The 13899-nt window shown below is 46.6% G+C and overlaps 1 protein-coding gene across 3 annotated transcripts in view; it reads left to right on the forward strand.

Annotated features, from left to right (window-relative positions):
• The window catches only part of SLC16A1 (solute carrier family 16 member 1), a 49265-nt gene that overhangs the window by 30860 nt on the left and 4506 nt on the right, over positions 1–13899 (forward strand). For all 3 annotated transcript variants that reach the window (XM_081864995.1, XM_081864994.1, XM_081864996.1), the window contains exons 3-4: positions 7726–7869; positions 12830–13696. In XM_081864995.1, coding sequence (XP_081721121.1) covers positions 7726–7869; positions 12830–13696 — 1011 coding nt within the window. The remainder of the gene's footprint in view (positions 1–7725; positions 7870–12829; positions 13697–13899) is intronic.

Here is a 13899-nt window from a genome sequence, read left to right on the forward strand (position 1 = left end):
AGAATGGTCTGTGTATAGAGAAGCTAACAAGATACATCTGATTTAAATTTTATTTGAACTGAATTATTTCCAGTCTGCTTTCAAGCTACAGGACAAAGATCCCATTCTTTTGTCATAAGCATCTGAAACACAGGATCTGAAAGGCTTGGGGCAATTATGGAGTGCAGTGTCCAGTTTTCTTTTTTAAAACAATTCCCCCCCCCCTCTTGTGCAGGGAAGTGGTCCTGGTTAGTGAATAGTACTCTGTATCTTGCCCCCCTCACTCTCGTGTTCTTTCTCAACGCTCATATTCTCAGTAGTCCTCTCACTCATCCATGCCAACTCATTTCTCTGTATCCAACAAAACTCCAGACAGTGCAAACAGAATGTTATGTAAACTGTACCCTTTATTAACTTACAAGACTGAGTTTTGGCTGTCTTGGTGCAGTATGTTGCCAGACCCTGGATATTGTCCTGTAATTGGAGAAGGTAGAGACACCCCCCTCCCAAGCTACTGCCGAATAGGAATCTCAGCCATGGCAATTGTAGCAAAACTGATGCATGCCATGGGAAAAGGGGCCCAGGCTATGCTGAGTCAGGAGATTTTCTCAGGGCAGATAGAAAACAAATATATATATATCCCATTTGCTACTGATACTTAAGCAAACATCTCTTTAAAAACCCTAAAACCACTGATAAAAATCAACCTATTGGCTGCATTTGGATGAGATGCTAAATCAGGGGTCAGCAAACTTTTTCAGCAGGGGGCTGGTCCACTGTCCCTCAGATCTTGTGGGGGGCCGGACTATATTTTGAAAAAATAATAATGAATGGATTCCTATGCCCTACAAATAACCCACAGATGTAAAAACACGCTGATTCCCGGACTGTCCGCAGGCCGGATTTAGAAGGCGATTGGGCCGGATCTGGTCTCCGGGCCTTAGTTTTGCTTACCCATGTACTAAATGGAAGGAGTGCTATTTGAGCAAGCCTAGTCTGCCCCATGACTCCCCTTCTCCTGTTCTGCATGGCTGTGAGAAGTCTGGAAGCTTTTGCTTTCTCATAATTGGACTTTCTGAGTTGTCTTAATTGGGAATCAGGGCTTAAACTTAGTTCATTTCAAAATGAGATACCTTCAAGTACTGGTGAAGCTAACATAAAGGTAAAAGATAAAGGGACCCCTGACTATTAGGTCCAGTTGTGGCCGACTCTGGGGTTGCGGTGCTCATCTCGCTTAATTGGCTGAGGGAGCCGGCGTACAGCTTCCGGGTCATGTGGCCAACATGACTAAGCCTTTTCTGGCGAACCAGAGCAGCAGCACACGGAAACACCGTTTACCTTCACGCCGGAGCGGTACCTATTTATCTACTTGCACTTTGACGTGCTTTTGAACTGCTAGGTTGGCAGGAGCAGGGACCGAGCAATGGGAGCTCACCCCACTGCGGTGATTCGAACCGCCGACCTTCTGATCGGCAAGTCCTAGGCTCTGTGGTTTAACCCTCAGCGCCACCCGTGTCCCCATCATATATTACTCAAGTAAAAAAAAGCACTATAACAGTTTGTAAAACAGGACATACTGAATACACACACACAAATACGTCTATGTGTACTGAATTCCGATTCTCTTCACTTTCTAACCTGATGTTTCCCTTTTGGGATGACACGGCATAAATTCCTCCTTTGGAAGCAGAGCTGGGTATTTGTGGCTTCATTGCTGCCGCAGTGTTGGTGGGCCAGACTTCTGTTTTGCATTTTGCCTCAGAAAGCAAGTGACGTTGTTGCATGAGACTTTTCCTTGGAAGGGAACAGTCTCTGCTTTGTCCTTATTCAGTTGGTGAGCCAACCAGCAGACTTCCCTGCTTCAGTGTTACAACAAGCACGGAAACTGACTTAATGAGACGTCTGTGATTATTTGCTTTAAAGGTTTAGATAATCCGTTTTCTAAACACCCTATTTCTAATCGGTGCTCCTCCAGCCCTTTCTCTTCTCTCTTCATGGGCTGGGGATGCAGAGGGGAGAGGCGTCCAGGGTCTTCTGGGCTTAGCCTGGAGCTCCCTGGCCAGCCTTCCCAAGCTCTCTTGGGGCTGCTCCTGCCCAGCACATGAGTTGGCTTGAGAGAGGGCAAACAGAGCCCAAACAGCAAATGGAGGAGGGTGGAAAATGGGAATCTCTTGCAGCTTCTTCCCTCAGGAGGTGCTAAACAAACACTTCCCTGTAAGGGAGGGAAGGTGGGCTGTGTAAACATGAGGGGAACTAAGGCACAGAGAAGTAGCACACACAGATTTCTGAGGTGATTTCTGTGCCCCCAGCAGGGGTCAGTTTTGCCAACCCTCTAGTTTAGCCTCTGATTGCCAAAGTCTTTTTTCCCCTTGAATGCCAGTCCCCTTTCCTCCTGCTTTTAATTTTTATTGTTGTTATTGTGCATAAACCTGAATGCACACAAGTTAAATGCATGTAAGTTGTGGGCAGGTGAAGATTGGCTTTTCCTTTATTTGGAATAATAATAAGAGAAAATGAGATGTTTGTTTCTAAGATGGGACATAATTATTTCATTAGCTGTTGGTATACTTCCAAAATATCCAGGCTCCAAAGAGCAATATTTTCTGGTCTCCCTTGGCTATAAGTGCCGTGAATTAAAAAAAATATATATATTTTTTTTTTGCTTATTTGTGGCTGACCTTGCTAAGCATGTGGCTTACTTAGTCTATATGCTTGTTTGCACTGTTGTCCTTTGAACCATTTTCCAGTAAAATGAATCTTTTTTTTATTAAAAATGCATATTTGTCCAGAAAAGGACAGTGTTCTTTTTCAAGGTAGTGACTAAAAACTTGGTGGAAGCTCTGCTGTTTAGGAGTTTCATATAACCACATGTCAAAGTTCATGTTCTGCAAAACTTTACATAAGCCGCTCCATTGATAGATGAGATTTTACTCCATGAAGTGAAATGTAATTTGGCTGTGTGCTCACTCTGTCAACTGGACTTGAATTCTGCCAATTCTCCCTTTTATAACATGGTACAATTCAGTAGTGTCCTCTTAACAAACACAGAACTTTAGTGTTTAATATCCATGTGACACTCTGAAGCTATTGTGTGCTTTGTGTAGGTGTTCTGCAGCTGCTGAAGCATCTGGATGTTGCAATGATATAAGAAAAGACTGTTGCACAAAAGTAGTAGCTGCTGGATGCTGCATGCCTAGTGTCATTCCTATATAAAACAAGTGGGTGAACTGTGGTCTGGGGGCCAACCTAATTTTATGCTCCTTCTGACACCTCCTAAAGCTGCCCTGTTCCTCCATCTGATCAGAATTCCTTCCTTCTTACATGCCCTCTCAGTTTTCCTGGCTTTTAACAGTGACCCACTTTTATGTAGTTTCAGTAGAAGTTGAAAGGATGTTATTTTATTTGATGAAAATAAATGGGGGGTTGTTTTATATTACCTTTTGTACTTATTTGCACTCACTCTCTCTGTGTATGTGTGTTTGTGTGTGTGGCACATTTAAGGCTGAAAGGAATTAATTTTATTTGTTTTCCAGAACAGTAGTTATTTTGGTTTGTTGTACTAAAAAATCCTCTTACCTAATTATTTGAGTGATACTGTCAAACCCAGCAGGTCTTAAGTTCTGAGTAGACCTCCATAGGATTGGACATTCTCATCCAAGGGTAGCTACAGTGAAAATTGAAGCAATCTTCTTTCAGATTAGTTAATCCATAACACTTTTGTTTCTAGCTCCATCCGTTCTTGGTCATTCTTTGCATGCGGGCCCCAATATACTGTCCTTGATAGAATGTACTTGAGGGAAACAATGTCTACCCACCCCTGTTACAGGCAATATTTCAAGGGAGAAAATTTCAGCGATTTATTTGGGTAGCATTTGCCATGTAAAAAGAAAATGATGGGCAAAGTACCATGGTTTCAGTGACAGAACATATTCTGTGCATATGAAGAGTCCCATATTGTCTTTCTGCCAAAATCAGTATGATTTTGGTTAAAGGGCACAGTAGATTGTATGCATGGTTAAGCAAACTAAGATCCAACAAGCTTGTGAAGAGTAGAGCAGGTACGACTTTAGCACTGAAGGTTCTCACCTTCAGTCATCTTTGAATTGGCAATCTTCTTGGTTCCTCCTCAGAATCAATAACTCTACCTACAACTTCCTTCCCAGCTGACTCTTAAGACCTCCTGGGGACGAGATGGGGCTCATCCTAATCCACTGGGACCCTCCCCAGGAACATCAAACTGTAGCTTTTCAAGCTTCTCCCACCCTTCTGGGGGGGGGGAGCACTGCATAGACCTATGCCTGAGACCTTGGATTTTGGTTGGCTGGACAGGGCAACTTCATATGTATTCAGGCCTGGAATTTGGGAGCCCCATATTGAATTCTTGAGATTTCTTATGAATCGGCTACACAGCTGTAAAATGCACCAATCACTTTACCATGATTTTTTAAAAAAAGCTTTATTAGGAAAATAATAACTGACACACAGAAAGGAGACTGCTGTACTTTGTGTACTTCTCTAAAAACAATTGGAACAGTACCAAGTGGGACAAGATGTGACCCAGCTGGAACTTGTTGGGATTTCTGAATGCCTTGGTTGTTGTTGTTTTTTAAAAAAACTAGGATGCTGTTATCAAGGCCAGCAAACTTCTGTTTAGTTATCCAGGGTCACCATCAAGGCCAGCAAACTTCTTCTTTTTTTTTTTAATAATATTTATTAGAAATTTCCAATTACAAAAAAAATAAAAAGAACAAAACATCCCAATTTAAAATCTTATTTTCAGTAGCATCTTTCCAGGACTTCCCCTCCCCTCCCCCTCTTGTATTCCAATTCTTACAAATGAATTCAGCAAATTCTTATCCCAGATTTTGAACTTATTATCATTAGCCCAGTTTTAAAAATATTTTCCCATCCCCTAAAATCGACCTGTTCCCTTCCGCGCGTTCCCTCCTTTAATATACAATACAGATTAAAATAATCAAATATAATTAATTAAAATAAAATTGTAAAAATATAATTAAGATAATCAAATATAATTTTACACCCTTTGGATTCCAAATTTCCCTCCCCCCTTTCCCGGTTGCGTTCCCAATGTTCATCAACGTCTGATGTCTTCCTGGAGCTCCCACATCTATCTAGGCCATAGTCCTTTACCAGTCATCTTTAATTTCGAATGTCCAATCTTGGAAGGAGTCTATCTCAAAAAGGCCCATTTCTTCCATCCAGATTTTTATATTTAGGAGTAAAAACTCCAATTTTATTTCTTAGACTTTTCAAATCTGGATGTCCTAAATGTTCCCACTTCCAACTTTATCCAATTCTTCTTGTTCTTGTTGTTCTTGTTAATCCCTCTCCTCCTTTTTTTTTTCCTGCTCTCCTGCACAAATGTTCTAATTGCAAAAGCTGCTAATTCCTCTGCAGAGGCTCTGTTATTCAGGAACAAAACATTATGCCAAGTCCCTTCCATTCTTCAATAGATAAATCTATTGTCTCCTTTAGTGTGTAGACCTCTGTAGACAAAATAGTGTTCCATTCCTGCAGTTTCCCAGGAGATAAAAAGTTCTATTCAAGTTCCAAGCCAACAATACTTGTAATATCCCTCAGCTCCTCTAGGTGGATTGCAATAACTCAGTTCCCTTCCAGATCACGCCCACCAGTCAAAATAACTTGTTATTCCTTGTTTTAAGCAATTTGTATCCAATTTATAACAAATGTAACCGGCAAAGTCCTCGTAACAAAGTTCTCATTTTTGTTCTTCCGCTTTGACAGCTCTTTGACAGCTGTCAAAACCTCTCTTTCTCTTCTCCCGGCGCTCTCACAAATCGCTCCCAGGATTCCGGGGGGGGGGGGTTGCTTTTTAATTCAATTCCACTTTTCTCCTCCAGCTCAGTCTTATAATTTTCCATCGCGAAGTTAGTAACCTTGTCAAAATAGGGTTGCGCTCGATCTTAGTTGTCAAATCCTTTACTTTAACTCCTCTACGACAGGGGGGGGGGCTGACTTCCTTTTTGCGCCTCCCCCGCTCGCTCCGAATTTCTTAAAAAATTTATCCCCCTTTTTAGTCCAGGTTCCAATTACTCACGGGTTATTCTTTTAAGTCCAAATTTTCAATAGAAGAAGTCAGCGCTCTCCGTCGAATGGCATGCGGCTTCGCTCGGCAGGGGAAGCGGAGGACTCAAAGCACCACCCCCCCGTCACCCGTTCCGCAGCCTTTAAAAAGGCTCCTTCGCGGGTCGGGGGGGGCGCAAAAGGTGCCAGCCGAGTCACCATGTCCATGGGTTTCAGCGCCCATGGTTTTTGAGGGTCCCCGCGTCGCCGTCGCGGTAGGACCCAGCCCCTGCCGAGCAGGCTCCCTCCGGATCTTGGAGGGAGTCCGCCATTTGGCGATGGCGCCAACCCGGAAGTCCAAGGCCAGCAAACTTCTATTTAGTTATCCAGGGTCACCATGGGGCTGAGTACCTTTTTATCTGTTAATGAATTTCGGTTTATTTAAATGGGCTTTATTATCAGTCCTTAGTCACTGTTTGCTTTGGATTTAAGATAGTACTTTAAATACTGCCGTGTATCTTTATCAGACTCATACCTTTTGGTTGGTAATTAAAAGAATATAGTATATACATAAAAGATATTGACTAGAGAGGATTTCAGCTGTGATTTCAGCTACTGACTGGCTTGGAATTTGATACACAAGTAATACTAAAATACCCTCTCTATTGTTATCACTGTTTTATATCTGGTTGAAACTGTTCCATTCATATGTTATGCCAATTGTCAAACTACTTTTTACCACTCAAGGAGTTGCTTTGGAGCTGAATCATACATTTACATATTTGGTAAAAAAACCGAGTTTACTACAGACTGCCTACCCTCACAACCACTTCAGTGTGTGGTTGTCATAGGAAAAATCCTGCTGTCACCTGTATTAGCCTGTATTAGCTTGTAGCAAATTGTTTTTATGTATGCCCATTCTGCTACCGAAAATTCTTCATTTTGTAAGTTATTCATGAAATGCTAATTCAACCAGTTCTAAAGTAGAGTGTTCAGCTGTGTGGACATGCCCATAATACAGTGGTACCTCGGGTTACAAACACTTCGGGTTACAGACTCCACTAACCTGGAAGTAGTACCTTGGGTTAAGAACTTTACCTCAGGATGAGAACAGAATTTGCATGCTTGCGGTGTGGCAGCATTAGCTAAAGTGGTACCTCAGGTTAAGAACTGTAACAAATTAAGTTCGTAACCAGAGGTACCACTGTACACACCCCTAACCCATGGGTCATCAGCATGTAGGTGCAATGGTCTACTCCTGACACCCTTGGATCATCTAACCACCTCCTTCACTGCCCCCTGGGTCATGAGATGTGATAATGATTACCTTTCTCTTCCTTGAAAGGTACATAGAGTGGAAGGAGGAAGTTGGAATTTCTACGCATATGCGCCACACACACACGGGGGGGGGGGGGGCATTTACAAAAGTCACCCAACTTGTAGGAACAGCTTCTCATGGTGTTGGAGTGGGAATGCGCTTTTCCACAAGCAGAGCTCCAGTTGCAGTTCTTCGATCCAAATATGGATCAGCCTAGGACAAGCAAGCTAATCTTTAACATGGTGATTCATGTATAATATCCATAGCCTTCAAAAGTTCATGCTTTGCTTGGCAGGCACCTGTTCCAAAGTGTAGGAAATGAACAGAAATGTAAAACCCTTTTCCACATCTGGATAACTATTGTCCTTTCGATTTTCTCCTAGGTCCCATCAGCAGTATCCTGGTGAACAAGTATGGCAGCCGGCCAGTCATGATGGCAGGCGGCTGCCTTTCAGGGTGTGGCTTGATTGCTGCTTCTTTCTGTAACACAGTGGAAGAGCTTTACTTTTGTGTTGGGGTTGTAGGAGGTGAGTGGCATGGCTGCAAAACATCTACTACTTCCATGGAACGCTGCTCTTTCTTTGAAGTGATGATTCCAGAACTAAGGAGGATGCAAAGAAACTAGTGTAGCCTATGAAACTGAACTGAAAGGATTATAACAAGTAATTGCCCAGGCTTTTAGAAAGGCTAAACCTATGTCATTTTTTGTTTCCCTTTTGTTTCAAGTGAAGATCTTTTTATTTGCTCAGGCTTTTTGGCTGTTGTGTTTTTCAGTCCTCCTTTGGGTTTTCTGTGGTTCTAATACTTTCATTTTTAATGTTCTGCTCTTTTTATAATGTAATATTTAAGACTGTTTAAATTTATGGTTTTTAATTGTTGTCTGCCTTAAGTGCCCTGAAAGGTGTGATATAAATAGCTCAAAATTAAATAAGCTTGCTGAAAGATACAGAGCGGTGGTCCAGGAGAGAGTTGCATGGCTTCTTCTTTGTATGCACCTCTCTCGGCAGGAAGCAAGAGGGTGCCCAGAGTCCACTGTGCTTTGAAGAGAGGCACTGGGCCGAAAGGGAAGGAGGGTGCATTGCCCTTGACCCAGCAGTTACCCCTCTTAGGGAAATAATAATAATAAATAATAAATTTTATTTATATCCCGCCCTCCCCAGCCGAAGCCGGGCTCAGGGCGGCTAACAACACTAAAACAGTACAACATTATAAAACATTATAAAAATGGATTAAAATGAATTAAAATCAAAATTGATGGCAACCATAAACTAAAGTTTTGTAAAGATTGCCAGAGGAGGGAGTCAGGCTGCGCCCTGACCAAAGGCCAGGTGGAACAGCTCTGTCTTGCAGGCCCTGCGGAAAGATGTCAAGTCCTGCAGGGCCCTTGTCTCTTGTGAGAGAGCGTTCCACCAGGTTGGAGCCGCAGCCGAAAAAGCCCTGGCTCTAGTTGAGGCCAGCCTAACCTCTCTGTGGCTTGGGACCTTCAAGATGTTTTTATTTGAAGATCGTAAGTTCCTCTGTGGGGCATACCAGGAGAGGCGGTCCCGTAGGTACGAGGGCCCTAGGCCGTATAGGGCTTTGAAGGTTAAAACCAGCACCTTAAACCTGATCCTGTACTCCACCGGGAGCCAGTGCAGCTGGTATAGCACCGGATGAATGTGATCTCTAAGCGAAGACCCCGTAAGGAGTCTCGCTGCAGCATTTTGCACCCGCTGGAGTTTCTGGGTCAGTCTCAAGGGCAGCCCCACGTAGAGCGAGTTACAATAATCCAGTCTGGAGGTGACCGTCGCGTGGATCACAGTGGCTAGGTCGGGGCGTGAGAGGTAAGGAGCCAACTGCTTAGCTTGGCGGAGATGAAAGAATGCCGCCTTTGTTATAGCTGCAATCTGCGCCTCCATAGAGAGGGAGGTATCGAAGATTACACCCAAACTCTTAACGGACGGTGCTGGCACTAATTGCACCCCCGCAAGGGATGGGAGTTGCCCCCTCAGCCCCCTGTCATCCCGTCCCAGCCAGAGGACCTCTGTCTTCGAAGGATTTAACTTCAGCCGGCTCCCACGTAACCATCCAGCCACAGCCTCCAAGCATCTGATCAATGTGTCTGGGGCAGAGTCCGGGTGGCCGTCCATCAACAGATAGAGTTGGGTGTCATCAGCATACTGATGGCAGCCCAGCCCAAAACTCCGGACAAGCTGGGCGAGGGGGCGCATAAAGATGTTAAAAAGCATTGGGGAGAGTATTGCACCCTGGGGCACGCCACACGCCAAGGAGTGGCGGGATGACAATTCCCCCCCAAGCGCCACCCTCTGTCCCCGACCGGAGAGAAACGAGCGCAGCCATTGAAGGACTGTGCCCTGGATCCCCACGTCGGCAAGGCGGTGGTCCAGGAGTTCGTGATCGACCATGTCGAAGGCTGCTGACAGGTCTAGAAGAATCAGCAGCCCCGACCCGCCTCGATCCAGCTGCCTGCGGAGGTCATCTGTTAGGGCGACCAGAGCCGTCTCAGTCCCATGACCAGCGCGGAAGCCGGACTGGAATGGATCCAGAGCCGATGTTTCATCCAGAAACCTACCAAGCTGTTCAGCAACCGCTCTCTCAATCACCTTACCCAGGAATGGAAGATTCGAAACCGGGCGGTAATTGGATAGATCTAAGGGATCTAATGATGTTTTCTTTAAGAGCGGGCGCACCACTGCCTCCTTCAGTTCCCCTGGGAATGTCCCGGTGCCAAGGGACAGATTGATGATATCCCCCAGGGGGGCCCGCACCTCGTCTGGACACGCTCTAATCAGCCAGGACGGGCACGGGTCGAGAGGACATGTGGTGGGCTTTCCAGCTCGGAGGAGTCTGTCCACATCGGCTGGGGATATCCGGTCAAAGTGGTCCAATACTGGACCCGAGGACAGTCGAGGGGCCTCCAGTTCCTTTATTGTATCCAAATTGGCAGGGAGGTCATGGCGGAGCAACAAGACCTTCTCCGCAAAAAAGCTCGCAAATGCCTCACAGCTGTGTGTCAAATTGTTATTTAAATTTGGCTGTCCTTCGAGGGACGTTAAAGACCGAATTATACTAAATAATTGCGCCGGGCGAGAGCTAGCGGATGCAATGGAGGCCGAGAAGTAAGACTTCTTAGCGGCCTTCACTGCCATCTCATAGGTTTTCATAAAAACCCTATAAGATGTTCTTGAGGCTCCGTCACGGGCACCCCGCCATACTCGCTCTAGCCGTCTGAGGTCCCGCTTCATTTTCCGGAGCTCCTCGGTAAACCAGGGAGCCCGGTTTCTGCGGGGTCGCAGAGGGCGCTTAGGTGCGATCTCATTGATGGCTGCCAGGAGCTGGGTATTCCAGGCCTCAACAAGCTCAGTCAATGAGTCGCCAGGGGGAGAAAGGTCCCGCAAGGCTTGACGGAATCTATCAGGGTCCATCAGCCTTTGCGGGCGAGCCCAAATTGGCTCGCCACCCAAGCAGGGTGGGGGTGGAACGTCAATCCTGGCTTTCAGGGCATAGTGATCAGACCATGGCACCTTCATCGAAGGAAACATGATCACATCTATACCGATGCCAAAGATCAGATCCAGCGTGTGGCCTGCTTGATGTGTGGGGCCCGAAACAAACTGGGAGAGCCCTAGTGTCGCCATGGAAGACACCAGGTCCAGAGCCTGCGAGGAGGGAGTGGCATCAGCATGTATGTTGAAGTCCCCCAATACCAATAGGTTAGGGAACTCCAAGGCCCAGCCGGCCACCGCCTCCAGCAGGCCTGACAGGGTGGCTGCTGGTGCGCTGGGTGGCCGGTACACCAGCCAGACAGCCAAGCTCACCTCGGAGCCCCACACTAGGCCAACACATTCAATGCCGGGGATCGATGGCGATGGTAGAGCCCTGAAAGGACAATCTTCCCGGATTAATAACGCCACCCCTCCCCCCCGGCCCACAGTCCGCGACTGGTGGAGGACGGAGAAACCCGGGGGCGCCATCTCTCGTAAGGTAACAGTTACCCCTTCGCGCACCCAGGTCTCCGTCACACAAGCCAGGTCGACCCCCTGCGAGGTAAAGAAATCTCGCAGGGTGGCGGTTTTGTTGCCTATAGACCTGGCATTGCACAACACCAGTGACGGAGGTGAGTAATCCTTGCTCACCCTACCCTCGTCTCTCGGGATGGGGCGCAGATTGGAAGGGGTACGAGCATATCCGTATCTCGATCCCCTTCGCCTATGACATCTGCCCCCACCGCCATACCTCCTTGCCCCTCCACAGTAGGAATCCCAAGCCTCAGGCTCACCTCCATTTACAGAATATAAAAGCAAACAAACAAAAACAATTATACGAAAATAAAGCCGATCCCCACCCCACTCCACAACCACCCCACCCCAACCCAAAATAGACCAAAACAAAATAAAAATACATGGATAAAAATCACCGCTTATGGTGGTACAACAAAGCAAAACAAAACAAAAAACCCACACAGTTTAAAACATATAAAAACACTTCAAACAACCGCTGCCGCAGCACCAATGTCCCCAAAGGTGCGGCAGTGATGAGCGTAGGCCCCGCCCCAAGGCCTGATGGAGAGTGGGCCTGCAGGGGGAAGCCCTCCCCACACGCACGGCGAAGCGGCAGCAGTGGTGTTCCAAGGCCTCCTTGAAGCCTTATATGCTGAGATGGAGTCTGGGGCCCGCCCCCAGGCCCAAGGTGGAGAATGGGCTTGCAGGGGGAGCGGTCCTCCCCAAGACTCACCGGCAAAGCGGCAGCAGCAGTGTCCCGGGCCTACTTGGAGTCTTTATGCTGAGGTGGAGTCTGGGGCCCGTCCCCAAGCCCAAGATGGAGAATGGGCTAGCAGGGGGAAGCCCTCCCCACACGCACGGCGAAGCGGCAGCAGTGGTGTTCCAAGGCCTCCTTGAAGCCTTATATGCTGAGATGGAGTCTGGGGCCCGCCCCCAGGCCCAAGGTGGAGAATGGGCTTGCAGGGGGAGCGGTCCTCCCCAAGACTCACCGGCAAAGCGGCAGCAGCAGTGTCTGTGTTGACGTCTCATTTTGAAGCTCTGCATGGAAGATGCAGCATATAATAACCACCTCTTCCAACCTTGGAGTTTGACTGCAAAGCACAGCACTGCTTCTTACCTTGCAGGTGTCCCTTCTGGGAAACAAATGGGGCACTTGTCAGGTATGAACCCCTAACTCACAGTCTATCCCTACACTATTTAGTGTCTTGGCTCTTTCAGCGTGTGCTTGTTTTTTGTTTTTGTTTAATAACCTCAATCGCCTATACCTTAAATCCTTTGAATCTCTGTTTCATACATACGTCAATAGTGTAGAAGCTGAGTCAGAAAATCACACCCCCACCTTCTTAGTAGCTCAAAACAGCAAATAAGAGTACACAGACCCAGTTTCTCTCACTCAGCCTGCTTCAGTAAATATGTTCTTTAAAGCAGTGGATTTGCAGAGCTACCATTCTCATACCCTTAATTCAACTTTTTTTTCTGTTCCCAGGCCTTGGACTTGCATTTAATTTAAACCCAGCCCTGACCATGATTGGCAAGTACTTCTACAAGAAGCGCCCGTTGGCTAATGGACTGGCTATGGCAGGCAGTCCTGTGTTCTTGTCTACACTGGCTCCCCTGAACCAGTATTTCTATAGCATTTTTGGATGGAGAGGAAGCTTCTTAATCCTCGGGGGCCTCTTGCTGAACTGTTGTGTTGCTGGGTCTCTGATGAGACCGATAGGTCCCAAGCCGGAGCCGCCAAAGAAAGAAGTTAAGGAAGTGTTGCAGGAGGCTGGGAAAGCAGGGGCAAAAGAAGATGGTGCAGGAGATGTCAGCGCAGACCTTATTGCTGGGAAGTCTAAAAAGCAGAAAAGCACAGTTCTGGGGACTGTTAACAAGTTTTTGGATTTGTCTCTCTTCACGCACCGTGGCTTCTTGCTCTACCTGTTTGGCAACGTGGTCATGTTTTTTGGACTCTTTACTCCATTAGTCTTTCTCAGTAATTATGGGAAGAGTATGCATTTCTCTAAAGAATCTGCTGCCTTTTTGCTCTCCATTCTAGCCTTTGTAGATATGGTTGCCAGGCCATCCATGGGCTTGGTAGCAAACACCAAGTGGGTGAGGCCCAGGATCCAGTACTTCTTTGCTGTGTCTGTAGTTTATAATGGAGTGTGCCACCTTTTGGCCCCTATATCCACCACCTATGCCGGCTTTTGCATCTATGCTGGGTTTTTCGGATTTGCCTTTGGCTGGCTCAGCTCTGTCTTGTTTGAAACACTGATGGATCTAGTTGGAGCGCAACGGTTCTCCAGTGCTGTTGGTTTGGTGACTATTGTGGAATGCTGCCCTGTTCTTTTGGGACCCCCTCTCCTAGGTAAGAGTATTTTCTGTATTTCTCTTGCAGAAGGCTGTGTATGGGGATGCATTTGTCTTTTGGTGAGAGAGAAGGGGGCAAGAAGGTTGGTCAGTTAGTTCTGGGGGCCAGTTGCTGCCCTCCAAACCTCTCTATCTGGCCTGCTGAACTCTCCCCAGGCAATACCCCTCTGCAGCCCTACTCCATACCCTCCTTGAGTGTTT

Source organism: Podarcis erhardii (assembly GCF_964252035.2).
Source record: "Podarcis erhardii genome assembly, chromosome: 6".
Taxonomy (NCBI): Eukaryota; Metazoa; Chordata; class Lepidosauria; order Squamata; family Lacertidae; genus Podarcis; species Podarcis erhardii.